Consider the following 17,596-nt stretch of genomic DNA (forward strand, 5'->3'; position numbering starts at 1 on the left):
TCTCAAGAGAGAGAGCAAAAACGATTTGAAGTTTGTAAAATTAAAAAAAAAAGTGTTAAATACAGAAGGTGCACACTAGAGGGCGCTGATTTGACGATAGATTTGTTTCATTTTCCGAGAAATTTAGTAGTGTGATCTTCATTTACATAAAAACAGAGTAATTAGCTCGCGCAATTTTCAAGTGTAGTTACCTCCTAGCAAGGACGCACTGAAAGCGCAAGGAAAGCGGTGCGTGGGGGCTTGAATGAATAAGGGGCCGTCTTTAAATACGTAACGAGAAAATGAGCGATGGAGTGATTCAAAATGGATCATGTAATTTGTTGCTTTCTATATTCTTTTTACAATAATAAACGTACCAATACTTTGATGATGTTTTGGAAACGAAGTGTTTAACTGAACTTTTATATTGTTCATCTTATGACGTCATATACAATAGAATGCGTGAGTTTATATTCTTATTACACATTTTAAATAGCTAATAACCACAGACCCATATTTTATTTTTTGACGGTCGGGTTGCCAAACTATAATATTTCGTTCTTTATGGATGATTTATATTTGTAACAATATGAGTAGAAAATTTATAGAAACAAGACCCCAATTTTAGAATGCCACGGGTGTAAAAATGACAGAATGGGTTCTTGATGTGTTCTATTATCTCTTACAGAAAGAATGGGATAGTCCAATTTTATATTTTTATTTAAAAAAATAATTGTTCGAAACTTGTGTTTGTACGTAATTCTTTTAGTACCTCAGCAGTGCCATCTTTCAGCAAAGTTAGAAACTAGAATTAAAATATTATTTAACCATGTGTCAGAAACAACAACAAAACATATATACATTTAACCTTGTGTCAGAAACAACAACAAAACATATATCATTTAACCTTGTGTCAGAAATAACAACAAAACATATATCATTTAACCTTATGTCAGAAACAACAACAAAACATATATGCATTTAACCTTGTGTCAGAAACAACAACAAAACATATATCATTTAACCTTGTGTCAGAAACAACAACAAAACATATATGCATTTAACCTTATGTCAGAAACAACAACTAAACATATATCATTTAACATTGTGTCAGAAACATCAACAAAACATATATGCATTTAACCTTGTGTCAGAAACAACAACAAAACATATATGCATTTAACCTTATGTCAGAAACAACAACAAAACATATATGCATTTAACCTTATGTCAGAAACAACAACAAAACATATATCATTTAACCTTGTGTCAGAAACAACAACAAAACATATATGCATTTAACCTTGTGTCAGAAACAACAACAAAACATATATGCATTTAACCTTATGTCAGAAACAACAACAAAACATATATGGATTTAACCTTATGTCAGAAACAACAACAAAACATATATCATTTAACCTTGTGTCAGAAACAAAAACAAAACATATATACATTTAACCTTGTGCCAGAAACAACAACAAAACATATATACATTTAACCTTGTGCCAGAAACAACAACAAAACATATATACATTTAATCTTGTGCCAGAAACAGCCACAAAACATATATACATTTAACCTTGTGCCAGAAACAACAACAAAACATATATACATTTAACCTTGTGTCAGAAACAACAACAAAACATATATACATTTAACCTTGTGCCAGAAACAACAACAAAACATATATGCATTTAATCTTGTGCCAGAAACAGCCACAAAACATATATACATTTAACCTTGTGCCAGAAACAACAACAAAACATATATACATTTAACCTTGTGTCAGAAACAACAACAAAACATATATACATTTAACCTTGTGTCAGAAACAACTACAAAACATATATACATTTAACCTTGTGTCAGAAACAACAAAACATATATACATTTAACCTTGTGTCAGAAACAACTACAAAACATATATACATTTAACCTTGTGTCAGAAACAACAAAACATATACATTTAACCTTGTGTCAGAAACAACTACAAAACATATATACATTTAACCTTGTGTCAGAAACAGCCACAAAACATATATACATTTAACCTTGTGCCAGAAACAACTACAAAACACATATACATTTAACCTTGTGTCAGAAACAACAAAACATATACATTTAACCTTGTGTCAGAAACAGCCACAAAACATATATACATTTAACCTTGTGTCAGAAACAACAAAACACATACATTTAACCTTGTGTCAGAAACAACTACAAAACATATATACATTTAACCTTGTGTCAGAAACAACTACCAAACGTTTTACAACATATGTGTGAAGACTAAAGATGTTATGTTTATAGATATCTGAATACTAATGATGGTGTGCTTCTATGTGTGTGAATACTAAAGGTGATGTGTTGAACTATCTGCTGTTTCCACAGGAGGTATTAATGTGGTTGTAGAACGTTGGACTATCTGTTTTGTCTACAGGAGATTTGTTTGTTTGTTGTAGAACGTTGGACTGTCTGTTTTGTCTACAGGAGATTTGTTTGTTTGTTGTAGAACGTTGGACTATCTGTTTTGTCTACAGGAGATTTGTTTGTTTGTTGTAGAACGTTGGACTGTCTGTTTTGTCTACAGGAGATTTGTTTGTTTGTTGTAGAACGTTGGACTGTCTGTTTTGTCTACAGGAGATTTGTTTGTTTGTTGTAGAACGTTGGACTATCTGTTTTGTCTACAGGAGATTTGTTTGTTTGTTGTAGAACGTTGGACTATCTGTTTTGTCTACAGGAGATTTGTTTGTTTGTTGTAGAACGTTGGACTATCTGTTTTGTCTACAGGAGATTTGTTTGTTTGTTGTAGAACGTTGGACTGTCTGTTTTGTCTACAGGAGATTTGTTTGTTTGTTGTAGAACGTTGGACTGTCTGTTTTGTCTACAGGAGATTTGTTTGTTTGTTGTAGAACGTTGGACTATCTGTTTTGTCTACAGGAGATTTGTTTGTTTGTTGTAGAACGTTGGACTATCTGTTTTGTCTACAGGAGATTTGTTTGTTTGTTGTAGAACGTTGGACTATCTGCTGTGTCTACAGGAGATTTGTTTGTTTGTTGTAGAACGTTGGACTGTCTGTTTTGTTTACAGGAGATTTGTTTGTTTGTTGTAGAACGTTGGACTATCTGTTTTGTCTACAGGAGATTTGTTTGTTTGTTGTAGAACGTTGGACTATCTGTTTTGTCTACAGGAGATTTGTTTGTTTGTTGTAGAACGTTGGACTATCTGCTGTGTCTACAGGAGATTTGTTTGTTTGTTGTAGAACGTTGGACTATCTGTTTTGTCTACAGGAGATTTGTTTGTTTGTTGTAGAACGTTGGACTATCTGTTTTGTCTACAGGAGATTTGTTTGTTTGTTGTAGAACGTTGGACTATCTGCTGTGTCTACAGGAGATTTGTTTGTTTGTTGTAGAACGTTGGACTATCTGCTGTGTCTACAGGAGATTTGTTTGTTTGTTGTAGAACGTTGGACTATCTGCTGTGTCTACAGGAGATTTGTTTGTTTGTTGTAGAACGTTGGACTATCTGTTTTGTCTACAGGAGATTTGTTTGTTTGTTGTAGAACGTTGGACTATCTGTTTTGTCTACAGGAGATTTGTTTGTTTGTTGTAGAACGTTGGACTATCTGCTGTGTCTACAGGAGATTTGTTTGTTTGTTGTAGAACGTTGGACTATCTGCTGTGTCTACAGGAGATTTGTTTGTTTGTTGTAGAACGTTGGACTATCTGCTGTGTCTACAGGAGATTTGTTTGTTTGTTGTAGAACGTTGGACTATCTGCTGTGTCTACAGGAGATTTGTTTGTTTGTTGTAGAACGTTGGACTATCTGCTGTGTCTACAGGAGATTTGTTTGTTTGTTGTAGAACGTTGGACTATCTGCTGTGTCTACAGGAGATTTGTTTGTTTGTTGTAGAACGTTGGACTATCTGCTGTGTCTACAGGAAATTTGTTTGTTTGTTGTAGAACGTTGGACTATCTGTTTTGTGTACAGGATATTTGTTTGTTTGTTGTAGAACGTTGGACTATCTGTTTTGTCTACAGGAGATTTGTTTGTTTGTTGTAGAACGTTGGACTGTCTGTTTTGTCTACAGGAGATTTGTTTGTTTGTTGTAGAACGTTGGACTATCTGTTTTGTGTACAGGAGATTTGTTTGTTTGTTGTAGAACGTTGGACTATCTGTTTTGTCTACAGGAGATTTGTTTGTTTGTTGTAGAACGTTGGACTGTCTGTTTTGTCTACAGGAGATTTGTTTGTTTGTTGTAGAACGTTGGACTGTCTGTTTTCTCTACAGGAGATTTGTTTGTTTGTTGTAGAACGTTGGACTATCTGTTTTGTCTACAGGAGATTTGTTTGTTTGTTGTAGAACGTTGGACTATCTGTTTTGTCTACAGGAGATTTGTTTGTTTGTTGTAGAACGTTGGACTATCTGTTTTGTCTACAGGAGATTTGTTTGTTTGTTGTAGAACGTTGGACTATCTGTTTTGTGTACAGGAGATTTGTTTGTTTGTTGTAGAACGTTGGACTATCTGTTTTGTGTACAGGAGATTTGTTTGTTTGTTGTAGAACGTTGGACTATCTGTTTTGTCAACAGGAGATTTGTTTGTTTGTTGTAGAACGTTGGACTATCTGTTTTGTCTACAGGAGATTTGTTTGTTTGTTGTAGAACGTTGGACTATCTGTTTTGTCTACAGGAGATTTGTTTGTTTGTTGTAGAACGTTGGACTATCTGTTTTGTCTACAGGAGATTTGTTTGTTTGTTGTAGAACGTTGGACTATCTGTTTTGTCTACAGGAGATTTGTTTGTTTGTTGTAGAACGTTGGACTATCTGTTTTGTCTACAGGAGATTTGTTTGTTTGTTGTAGAACGTTGGACTATCTGTTTTGTCCGAAAGAGGTATGATTGTGTTTGCAGAACAATGAGTGTCAAATATATATTTTTATTTTAAAATATTATTAAAATAATTGTTTTAAAATGTTTTCGAACGAAGAAAATTGTACCAAAATATAAAAGCTATGTGCTACTTTTTACTGAAATATATTAAAACAGTGGGGTGTAGGTTCCAGAAAACTGGTAGGTTGTGGGAACGTGTTTATTATTCCTAAGCTTCGAAGTTCACCATCTCAGGGTCAAGACGTACTGTATTCCAGTACCTTATTGATTTCTGTTGTAGCGTCTATTGTTATAGGCGGCTGAAGGTCTTTTTATCCCAAGTGACACAACCCCCAAGGGTCATCTTTACTGATTTGTCAAAAACAAACAAACAGACTGAAATATAGCCAGTAGCAATAGTGACAACTATAGTCTTTTTTCTTTCTTTTGGGTTTGATGTGGTGTTTTATTGAATGTATTATATTTTTGATGTTTTGTTTTTTAAAGAAAGGTACTTTAGTACTTCGTAAAATAGTGGGGGTTCGACTCCCCAGTGCCCCTCGGTTCCTCCGCCTATGTTTCAAGTAGATTACCTGTTTCGCGTAAAAAATATCACCCTTACTGTGGAGTAAAATAAATTTAGGAAAATAAATAAAACGTCCATTAAGTATGGTAATTGTACTTTTTCATTTCACCACTAGATGTCACACGTTTCACACCTTTGATATTCCCAAAGCTATATTTATTTTCCGGCAATGTGAATTCTAAAGTAATTACACTAATAAAGAAAACATAACACGCACTTAATTACTTAGATTTTTAATCATATTGCCCTCTAGAGTAAAATGAACCTTTAAAGTGTCTCTAAGAGATTTATTTGTTGGAACTCAATCTCTACACCTCCCAGCGGTAAGTCTACAGATTTACAACGTTAAAATCAGGGGCTCGATTGCTTTCGGTGGACCCAGCAGATAGCCCGATGTGGCTTTGCTATACGGAAAACACACACTCACACAATATCTATATATTGTGGTCGCATATTCATTCCTACATACCTGCCATATAATGGGCGTGCCTGACGACTGACAGCCAGTCAGCTCGTGTGGTACTAGCACATCTCCATGTGGTAAAGGCAATCATAGTTCTTCCCGTCTTGTGGCTGAGTTATCGGGTTGTTTCTTGCATTAGGTAACCGTGATGAACTAACGCGTGCATAGGAGTGGGTATAGAACGTTACTTCAGCAGATTCTCTCCTTTAAATCTCCTGATGTATAACTAACTACATATAGTTTATATATTTCTCAGATAGCTTATTATCATGTCTGTATTGTACACTTTGTCTGGTGACTTGTTTTCCTACTGGTTGTGAAGTTAAAACATTCCGCTTCTTGTTACGAAGTTAAACGTTTTGACGATTTTTCGTGTAAACTTTGTGAAGTGAAAACGTTGTGCTGCTTGTTCATGTACACAACATGAAGTTAAAACTTTTTTTTCTCGTGATAACCCTCGAATTTGTTGTACCAACAAGTTTTTGTTAGTGGAAAACTGTTTAAACCTAACACTCGCAGATCTTTGTGTGTTGGAAAGAAGTCATCTGGTGAGTATTTTGATTCTTGCATTGATAAGTTGGAAAGTGTTACGTGGTGAGTATTTTGATTCTTGCCTTGATAAGTTGGAAAGTGTTACGTGGTGAGTATTTTGATTCTTGCCTTGATAAGTTGAAAAGTGTTACGTGGTGAGTATTTTGATTCTTGCCTTGATAAGTTAGAAAGTGTTACGTGGTGAGTATTTTGATTCTTGCCTTGATAAGTTGGAAAGCGTCATCTGGTGAGTATTTTGATTCTTAGATTGGTAATTTGGAAAGCGTGATGTAGTGAGTATTTTGATTCTTGGATTGATAGGTGGAAAGCGTCATCTGGTGAGTATTTTGATTCTTGGATTGATAAGTTGGAAACTTTCAGTTAATAATCGATCTTATGCAGTTTTAGTTAGTTCATTTCACTATATATTTCTGGCTTCTAATTATATATCGAAATTTTAATTTTTTGTTGTCATCCTGATACTATACACAAGAACGTACCCTCATCACTAAAGTGTAGTGTAGTGATACGAACATTTAAACAAAGAGAGCTATTTACTAAGTTGGTATAAATTGCAAGTAACCACAATGGTTTATTAAGGAGCATTTCAGCTGGTATGTTTAACTGGTACATACTTTTTGAGTTGTAATGTTTCCAGGTTGTTTATCTAATAATATTTCGAGTTAAACTGGTTAAAGTTTGTTTATATATATATATATATATATATATAGATATGTTTCTGAATCCTTTAACTGGTTGTGTTATTTGTTATTAAACAAGTTACCATCATTGTAAAGGCAGGAACTTGTCCTATAACTACCAGAACACAATAATCAAACTCTGTAATTTAGCCTAATCCCTAGTTTGATAACAGTTTGGTTGAATTAGGCTTAGCAGAGACTCGATATCGTACTATTTACTTAGTTAATAGTGGTGGATAATCAGATCGTGGAACAAGCTTAGTACACGTGGAATAATTTGATAGGAAAATTACACAAAATATTGATTGTATTAGGCTTAACACAAACTGGATAATTTATAGTGTAAAGTTGAAAATGGAGTATAACTTAAACGTATTAACTAACAGAAGAGGTAGATTTTGGATTTGGCTTAGCACAAATAAACTAGTCTGTTATGAATTTAATTTAATAATGTTTTTTATTGAATAATGAAACGTACAAAAACAAGACACCTACGGGTACATATGTTAAGTAATGTGATTTATACGTGTGTGTGTGTGTGTTTTGTTTTATATTGGTTGCATGCTTCTAAATTCCCTAGTCCTACTAAAATGAAGTGGGGTGGGGATCAGGCTGGAGGGGATGAATTAAAATTCAGTTTCGACAACATGAAAAATACTGTGTTTCAGGGGGATACCCCCTTTACACACCGTGATTTGTGTTATTTAACCAAATAATAACCTGTGTCGTCCAGGTTAAGTAATGCTTATATTACTTGAACGATTGACGTACGGACGAGACCACATTCGTCTTTCTGACACCTGAGATCAATAACATACAACCTTACAATTAACTGATGGTATTTTTGAAGCACAAATTAGTTTAATTAGTTCTTTGGTATAGTGGTACTTTCGAGAGGCCGTCATTTACAAGTAATTACATGTCAGTATGTATTAAAAGGAGGGTTTTCACGGGCGCTCTAAACACAGTGTACTGGTTTTATTTTACACTTGGAAATACCCCCATCAGGGTTAACCATGTATGAAACGTGCTGTGGGTGTGACTTTCTTCACGAGCTCTGCAGTTAGTCAGTCTTGATAAAAGCGACATCTACATCATGAGAAAAACAAGTGTTATTCTTTTAAAATCCATCAATAAAAACCTTTTATGAGCTAACTTCTGAACTTGTATGTCACTTTGCCATTTTTTGTGTGATCCAGCTTACGTTTTATCAAATTGTTTGATTACTTAAATATCTTGATCTATATATCTGTTTGGTACTTGTGTGCTGTTTAATTTCAACATTATAATTCTCTTATTGTTGGGTCATATTCTAAGAAACAGAGATAAAAAAACAGAAAAATGTGTCAATTTTGTAATGTGTTTCTTTCAATGAATATGATTATTTGTTGGCTACGAAGTAAAATTCAATTCATGATGAAAACGACAACAAAAAATCAGTTCAAATCATAGATAAGAAGTTAGTTATGAACGTGGTTTTTTTTGTATGCTGCAACCAAACCATAAACCGAATCTAGAGGTTGTTATGGATAAGGTAAGTAAACATTCAGATTTAGTCCAACTTTTAACTTTCTTTAGGTGTTTCAACGGTCCATTTCATTTCTTTAGTTTTCAGACCGAACGATGTTTAACTAACACTATGTATAATTGTTCTGTGTATTCCTTAGTTCACGTAATGTGTTAATTATAACATGGTAGAAACATTAAATACATTTTAGTAACACGTGTTGCGGTTAGTGGAGCAAACCATTTAGTTTATGTAAACCGACTTTCCTATAGCAAGAGAACCTGGGAATTCTTTATTGGATTTTCACTGCATACTGGTTAATCAAGGATGAGGGGGAGCTGTTACTATGACAACGCTGCTTCCGCGTGATTTGCCCGATTAGGATTTTCCTCCTTGATTATATGCATGAAGAGAATTTTGAAAAGCTTTTGAATTCTTCCCATATGAAAACCAGTGAGAGCACAGAACAAATAAATTGTTTTTGTATCATTATCGCCCTGTTCATGAGAAGCTTCTCAGGATATAGTACTGGTGGACGACTGCTTCTTTCTATCATAACAGATCTGTCTATTTTGAAACATTCGAATAACACGTTTTTGTATCGCATTTTGTAAAAATAAATATCATTCGTGTCTTTCTGATCAACGTCAGTTAACACGATAATAACATATAAGAACTGTTTCCACACTGCAAAATTTCTTTCCTTTTTTTACATCAAATTTAATCGGAGTTCAAGAACTGTATTTATATTTTAACTCATTAATATCGTAAAGTTTCACAATTATTTAACAGAAATACGAGTGTGTTATACTGTTAAAAATGTTGTTGTGTATTAGTTGAAATCACAATTACTTTTAAAGTTGTTCGGGATTACTCAACTGTAGCATAGCTGTTATATTTGTTGTAATTTTAATTTGTGAGGTGTTCATAGAATATTCAATACACTGCACTACACCCATTACTTATTTATCGTGCTGAAAAAGACATGCGCCCTAACAACGTGGCTTGAATATTATTTGTACAAGAACATGAATGAGTAAAACGCATATGGTAATCCTGTGGTTTCATGTTTTCAGATCACTTGAGTATTATCTAACTTTGATACATAACCAGCTTATTTTAACCTTATCCAGGACTGATACAGACATCTCAGATTTTCCAGGAGAACAATTCTGTAGGTTAAAATGTAGGATCAAGTTTCAGCTGGTATTATAAAAAGCTGACACAAAAATTTTATATCTTATATCAGCAACTACTGTGGCTCTCCCACATCCTAAAAAGATCAAAATAAGAGTTTTAGAACACTTGCTGATATCACGTAGCTTCATAATCAACTGACTCTCACGAACAGTTCTATAATTTGTAATGGATTCAGTTTTTTAAGTATTTACACGTTTCGAATTGAACTTTGGCTCAACCTAGAACAACGTTCAAGATTATAGGCCCGGCATGGCCAGGTGGGTTAAGGCGTGCGACTCGTAATCTGAGGGTCGCGGGTTCGCATCCCCGTCGTACCAAACATGCTCGCCTTTTCAACCGTGGGGACATTATAATGTGACGGTCAATCCCACTGTTCGTTGTTAAAAGAGTAGCCCAAGAGTTGGCGGTGGGTGGTGATGACTAGCTGCCTTCCCTCTAGTCTCACACTGCAAAATTAGATATGGCTAGCGCAGATAGCCCTCGAGTAGCTTTGTGCGAAATTCAAAAACAATCAAACAATCAACTTTACAATGTTTCTTATTCAGTCCGTCGGTGGACTCAGCAGATAGCCCGATGGGGCTTTGCTATAAGAAAAACACACACATATACACTCTAATTCATTATTACCATTTCAAATTAGCACTAAAGTTACTCTAGGACTAATTACCAGTGTCATACACTACGTTAGTTTGATATTGATTTAAACAGTTCACGACCCATTGTTTACCTTTAGTATAGTTTGAATACAAACCAACTTTAGTTGGTATGTCGTACTTTAAATCGATGGATTTTCGCTCATTCTTATATGCTGTTATGAAGTGGAAGACCGTCTGACGATGGTTTTATTATTTTCAATGTACTCTTGAAAGTTTGGAGGATTTTAACGCATTTACTTACTGTAGCCTGAATAGAAACAGTTTTTGTCAGGATTGCCAAAAACTGATATGTTTGGACGATTAGATTACCATCAGATTTGATATGTAGTTAAATATAACTATTTTGAGGAGATAAATATGTAAGGAGATCACTAACGTCTTTATTACGTCACAATATCTCATTCATCAATAAAGTTTTGTTACAGTGGTACTACGAAGGATATTCCAAATATTATGTTTCTGAGACAGACAGCAAACAACAAATGTTTGATTCTCATATATAACAGCTTTTCCTAAAGATTTATTTTTCCAACTGCTCAATTATATTTCAACTCCATTTGTTAACACATGTTGCTTTATTGCACCTTAGGCCTAGTAATAAATGATACACAAAGGAAGAATATTCTAGTAAATACATTTATTTATCAACTCGGGAATGGAAGTTTATAAAATCTTAAATATATATTTTTAAATGTGAATCCATTTGAACTTACTTATGTAGCTGAACTTTCAACTGCTCTTATATTTTTGCAGGTACACATATTGTGGTCAACTGCACTTTAGATAAGCCTTTGTATGATACGTGAATATTAGCCTTATCTGTATATAAATAGCTACTTCCGCTGGCCTGCTGGGAGTGATCATATAACTCATTTTAAAATATCGCTTATAAGAACTGCATAGATGTGGGAAGTTTTGTGTTCCATTCTATAATATGCATTACTATCATTAATGAATTACTGAGAAACATGGTGGAACCTACTAGTGGTATCTTGGATGTATCATATATCATTTCCCTAATAAACATGGCGAAGCATACATACTAGTAATAGTTTGGATGTATCACATTTCATATCCATAACAAACAAGCCGGAACCTACTAGTTGGATATATAGTATTTCATATTCCTAATAAACATGGCGCAACGTGCATACTAATGGTAGTTTGGATGTATCACATTTCACATCCCTAACAAACATTATGTGACCTGCTAGTGGTAGTTTCGATGTATCACATTTCATATCCATAAGAGATATGGTGTAACCTGCTAGTGGTTCGAATATAAAGATACGAAACGACATAATTCGAGAACTTTTGTTAAGTGGACTTGTCTACAGAGACAAACTGAGAATTACAGGGTAAAGAAATATAAACTGTATAAAATGAACTAGTTATATAGATTAGAACTAAAATACTGTAAAATGAATGTGTACACTGCATAATAGGTTAGTTGAAAACACCCAATGCTGTAAGTTAATTCAGACAAAAATACAAATTTGTAAAAACCACATTGTATTCAATGATTACTGTTAATCTTGTTTTACATCACTGATTACTGGTTCTCATGTTTCATTGTAGTGAGAATTTTGCATGTACAGAACTGACTATAAGAATCACTCAATTTCTATGTAAAACAAAGATAATTACGGCAGTAATTGCTTTTTTGACCCCACGACTTTTATATTTCAGCTATTCAATCACTGGACTCACTTAACGACCAGATTGTGCAGTTTATTTTTACACCAAAATCAACAGAATTTGATGTTTGCTCCGACTCTTATAATGACCCACAAACAGCCGTTAGATGTCAGCAGCAACGAGAGGCCCTCAAGTCATCAATGGCCCTCATGCGACGCCTCCTGGTGGATGCTCAGGCCAAGTTCAGAAAGATGATGGAAGACAATAAAGTTCTGGCGTCGAGAATAGATGGTGATATCCAAAACGCTCATGAGGAAGTGTCCATGCTTCGAGCTGAACTGGAGAATACCAACAAAAAGATCGCTGAAATGACCTCTAGTGGAAAACTCGCCACTGTTACTAGTACTGCTTCTGTTATGGCAGGACATGTACAGAGCCCTTGTGATGCTGTTTCAAAGGGTAACTTGACCGTCACTAACCAATCAGGTTTAAACTGCTGTAACATTCAGAATCAAAATGTTCCACTCCTTCCCAGTTCGAATTGCCCCATTAAATTCTCACCAACTAGTATTGAGAGAGACATTGACAAACAGTCTAGTCCACATTCTCTTGTGAAAGACAACGATGTGACTCCAAACAATGCCGCATGTGAAAGATGTAAAAGTAAGTTTATGTGTTGTGTTTTTTTTTTTACTTTACAATTCCATTAACTTTATACATGAGATTCGATATGGATTTTGAGGAACTTTTTAGTTGTGTGGCTTTCAAACGTTACAATATGTATCGTGCGTTTTAAACTATAAATTTAAAAAAACACCGTTACTTATTATAATAAGTACTTCCGTTATAACATTTTATTAACTTCCATTTTTATAGTAACTATTTCCGTAATAACATTTTATTAGCTTCCATTTTTATAGTAGCTACTTCCGTAATAACATTTTATTAACTTCCATTTTTATAGTAGCTACTTCCGTAATAACATTTGTAAACTTCCATTTTCATAGTAGCTACTTCCGTAATATTTATTAACTTCCATTTTTGTAGTAACTGCTTCCGTAACAAGATTTTATTAACTTCTATTTTAATAATAGCTACTTCCGTAATAAAGGCTCACTAGTTTCCATTTTTATTATACTAGAATACTTTATAGAATTTGATTAACTTCCGCCTTTACGTTAAACACTTTCCTTATATTTCATACCAGTGTACTTTTTCTGTAGGTCTTCAAACACTGATATTTACTATATTTCACATATTTGAAATCTGCACACTGTTTCGTGCTATATTGTAACTTATGACACACAGGATAACGTATATAACATGTCATGTTCATGCTGACAGCAGAAATCAGGAAATTGAAATATTTAAGTTTTTAGTTGCGATGACACAACTCGAAATCTGGTTATACGTTTAAACAAGACTCTTTCTTTACAATTAAACTGTATCAACACATTTAGCATGGAAGTACGCTGTTACTTATAGTCTAATTTAGCCTGAAATACGCTGTTACTTACCATCAAAATATCCTGTTACTTTTAAGCCTAACTTATTATGATAATATCCTGTTCCTTTTAGCCTAACTTAGCATGAAAATGTGCTGTTACTTCCCGTTTACTTTAACGTCAGAACATACTGTTAAAACTATGGATGTAAATGTGTCGAAAAGCAGAATAAAATAAACAAAAGAAGTTTGGATGACAAACTGTGACGTCATGGACCGTAAAAGTAGTATATTACATTAAAGTCACCTGAAATATACTCTGACTTGAGGAGTTCCAGAAGAGTTAAGTAACTGAGCTCCACTTCAGATTTTTAAAGATGTTTCACTAAACTACTTCGCACCAAGTGATTTGTGGGTCGGTACGTTTGTTGATAACAGGGTTTCTAATAATGTACTCATCATGCACGACAATTGTTAATGATTATACCACTAGTTTCAATGCTATAATTAATACCACTTATTATACCATTAGTGTTATAATTGATACCACAGATTATGTCATTAATTTTATAATTAACCTTACACTTCTGACATGTAATGAACCTACACTAACTTTAATTTTATACTTCATGTTCTGAGTTGTAATGAAATTACACTAACTTTAATTCTATACTTCATTATATTTTGACTTGAAATGAACCTACACAAACTTTAATTCTACATTTCATCAGGTTCTGACTTTTAATGAACCTACACTAACTTTAATTCTATATTTTATTATTTTGTGACTTGTAATGAACTTACACTTACTTTAATTTTATACTTCATCATCTTGTAACTTGTAATGAACCTACACTAACTTCTAACTGATGGGATAACTTTTATAGTAAAACTAAATACTTAAAGCTTAGTTTTGTTTGCTTTTCTCCAACACTGGAAGAGTCTTAGGCTTAAAGTAATTGACTCTCTAATCCGTCGATTGCAAGTCAACTCAGTAAGAGTTTATGACAAGTCAGTACTTTTGGAAGTGGAGTGAATTATTTTCATTAGTTCACTTATTTTTGTAGTTCTGTGGTTGGCTGGTTTCTTTCGTCATCGATCCTCGACCTATTGAAACAAGAAACCGTCTTGATGATGTTGCTTCTGTCACGTGCTGTTGTAAATAGTGTGGTTCGTTTGTCTGCTTTGTCAGGATAAATCACTTAGATCAGTTTCTACTGGCACTTTATTTCTCACGTCTCAAACACGTTCGTATATTAAATGGAGTATTTGGATGTCCAATAGTTTTACAGAGGTCGCTAGTGTGCAAACCACGTATTATTTAAGATTAAGAAATAATACTTGCGTAATGCTACATCGCGATAAAAGCAACACAAACTTATATCATGTCAAAGGAGTTTCTGACCTAGTATATATGGAGTTTTATTAAGAACAGTATATAAAAGTAAAGCTTGAATGGCCCAGAGTGTATGGGAGTTTATTAAAAACTAGTGTGTAATACCATAGTTTAACTGGCTCAGGATATGTGGGACGATAGAAGTCCAGTAAAAACTAGTGAGTAATAGCATAGTTTTACTGGCCCAGGGTATGTAGGACTATAGGAGTCTAGTAAAAACTAGAGTGTAATACCATAGTTTTACTGGCCCAGGGTATGTAGGACTCTCGTAAGAATAGCCATTTCAACTTTTCTTGTTAACTTTTATTTTCCCCTCACTTTATGAAGTTATTTAAAGGAGTTAACTACAGAAATAGTTACATAAGAAGTGAAGAGTAGTAATTAATAAAATAAATCGACTTCACATAAAAACTGTTTCAGGTTTTTGTTTGAATACGTGTACCGATCAATATGGCTTGATTTGGTTTCTCCAACTTTACATAAAGAAAATCCCTAACGTTTTTATTTGTTTTTCATAAGATACTGTATACTACTGCATTACCTCTATGTTTTTATATACCTTCCAAACTTACCAAAGTTCCTTCTGCTTACATCAATTCATGCGTTTATCGTTTTCATATATTTCAGCTCTACTGTTCAAGATGTTCGCGTATCCGACTGTAGAATCCCAATGTTCAACCCTCGTTATTGCCCCCCCTCCCAAATAAAAGTTCATGTTGTGCACTATGGAACTGATGTGTTAGAAAAGTGACAGTTAATACCCACTATTCAGCCTGACAAGAGTCGACCAAGAGTTGGCGGTTGTTAGCGTTCATTAGTTGCTTTCATTTCAGATTACGGATGACCCTCTCTGGTGTAGCTTTGCTTGAAATCCAAGAAACTAGCAAATCATATCAGAGTATATATTCTACGTCCACTTTCTGGTCTTTATCGCTCTAGTCTATGTCGACCATTTAAAGCGACAGAACCTAGTGAGAGAAGAACAGGAAAGACTGTTGCAAACAAAACAATTTGTTTTGATTGACCAAAGAAGGCTTTTAGAAGTAATATTAACCATCGTACCTCAGAACGGCTGGTATGGGTATTAACACTTTTATTGATATTTTATTCAGAAGTAAGTGAAGAATATTAACCATCGTACCTCAGAACGCCTGGTATGGGTAGTAACACTTTTATTGATAAGCAGAGAACAACATTTCAATCTTCTCAGATCATCTTCAGAGAGAGTTTGCAAATGACCGTTACCGGGCACGTCTTAGAGACGAAAGTATAAACATGCATGGGACTGTAGGGGGCGTTGCAGTGGGATGTTAGGTTATTAATTTTAGAGGTATAAAGGTGTTCTTTTATATTGGTTTAATTTTGGTTTTAGTTGTTGTATAAATAGGCTTCTTTGATTTTGCGTTTGTTTAAATTTGTTTCCTTACTTAGTATCTGAGTGTTTTATATTGTTTTGTTGTGTTTATTTAATTTGCAATGTTCAAAAAGTGCGGTTTTTTTTTAATTCTTTGAACCTAGTTTCCATTTTTCTGCTTGTTTCTTCAATATAGAAGTCGTGGCAGTTGTTGCATTGCATTTTATAAATTATGTTGGTGTTGTGTTTGCAGACTCTTTCTTTATTAACCTGAAGATGACCTAGGAAAGTTGAAATGTTTTTGTTTTTTTTTAATTTCGCGCAAAGCTACTCGAGGGCTATCTGCGCTAGCCGCCCCCAATTTAACAGTGTAAGTTGTTGTTGTTTTGAATTAAGCACAAAGCTACACAATGGGCTATCTGTGCTCTGCCCGCCATGGGTATCGAAACTCGGATTTTAGCGTTGTAAGTCCACAGACATACCGCTGAACCACTGGGAGTCAACAGTGTAAGACTAGAGGGAAAGCAACTAGTCATCACCACCCACCGCCAACTCTTGGGCTACTCTTTTACCAACGAATAGTGAGATTGACCGTCACATTATAACGCCCCACGGCTGGAAGGGCGAGCACGTTTGGTGTGACGGGGATTTGAACTCGCGACCCTTGGATTGCGAGTCGAGAGCCTTAACCACCTGGCCATGCTGGGCCGGTTAAAATGCTGTTCTCTGCTTATCAGTAAAAGTGTTAATACCCATACCAGCCGTTCTGAGATACATTTTTATTTCAAATGGGTTTTTCGTCAACAAGAATATTAACCATTGTTTTTAATAAGTGTACAGGATCGTGAAAGTGTTGAAAACCAGTGTCAATATGCTATGGTCTTGAGAAAAAGTGGTCTTGCCTTTGGAAGATGTTTTTTCCATCAACATGAAAACAATATTTTGGGATATTTATCGCGTTTCTTGGAACAAGAGATTTACCCTAAACTTATACAGAACTTTATATGAAAATCAGAATTCCATTACCGAATATACTCGTCCTTTCAGCTATGTGAGAGTTGTAATGTGACGGTCAATCTCCCTGCTCCTTGGTAAACAATAACCCAAAAGTTGAATTGAATGATGTTGACTAGCTGTCTTCTCTTTGGATAGTGTACTAGGCGCCTTCTCTGTGGATAATGTGACGGCCTTCTTGCAGATATTGTTTTCCAGCTGTCTTCTCTGTAGATAATGTTGATTAGCTGTCGTCTCTGTAGATAGTGTTGACTA

At 34.5% G+C, this 17,596-nt stretch overlaps 1 protein-coding gene across 10 annotated transcripts in view; it reads left to right on the forward strand.

Annotated features, from left to right (window-relative positions):
• The window catches only part of LOC143230628 (kazrin-like), a 79,350-nt gene that overhangs the window by 19,010 nt on the left and 42,744 nt on the right, over window positions 1–17,596 (forward strand). For 9 of the 10 annotated variants that reach the window (XR_013016552.1, XR_013016553.1, XM_076464487.1 and 6 more), the window contains exon 2: window positions 12,185–12,796. Coding sequence is in view for 8 of the 10 variants with exons in the window: in XM_076464487.1 (XP_076320602.1) it covers window positions 12,185–12,796 (612 nt within the window). In the remaining 2 variants the exon portion in view is untranslated. Of the gene's footprint in view, window positions 1–5,991; window positions 6,449–12,184; window positions 12,797–17,596 lie in introns of those variants that run through there. The other variant, XM_076464493.1, reaches the window with a different exon arrangement.

The sequence above is a fragment of the Tachypleus tridentatus genome, chromosome 10 (assembly GCF_004210375.1).
Source record: "Tachypleus tridentatus isolate NWPU-2018 chromosome 10, ASM421037v1, whole genome shotgun sequence".
Lineage (NCBI taxonomy): Eukaryota > Metazoa > Arthropoda > Merostomata > Xiphosura > Limulidae > Tachypleus > Tachypleus tridentatus.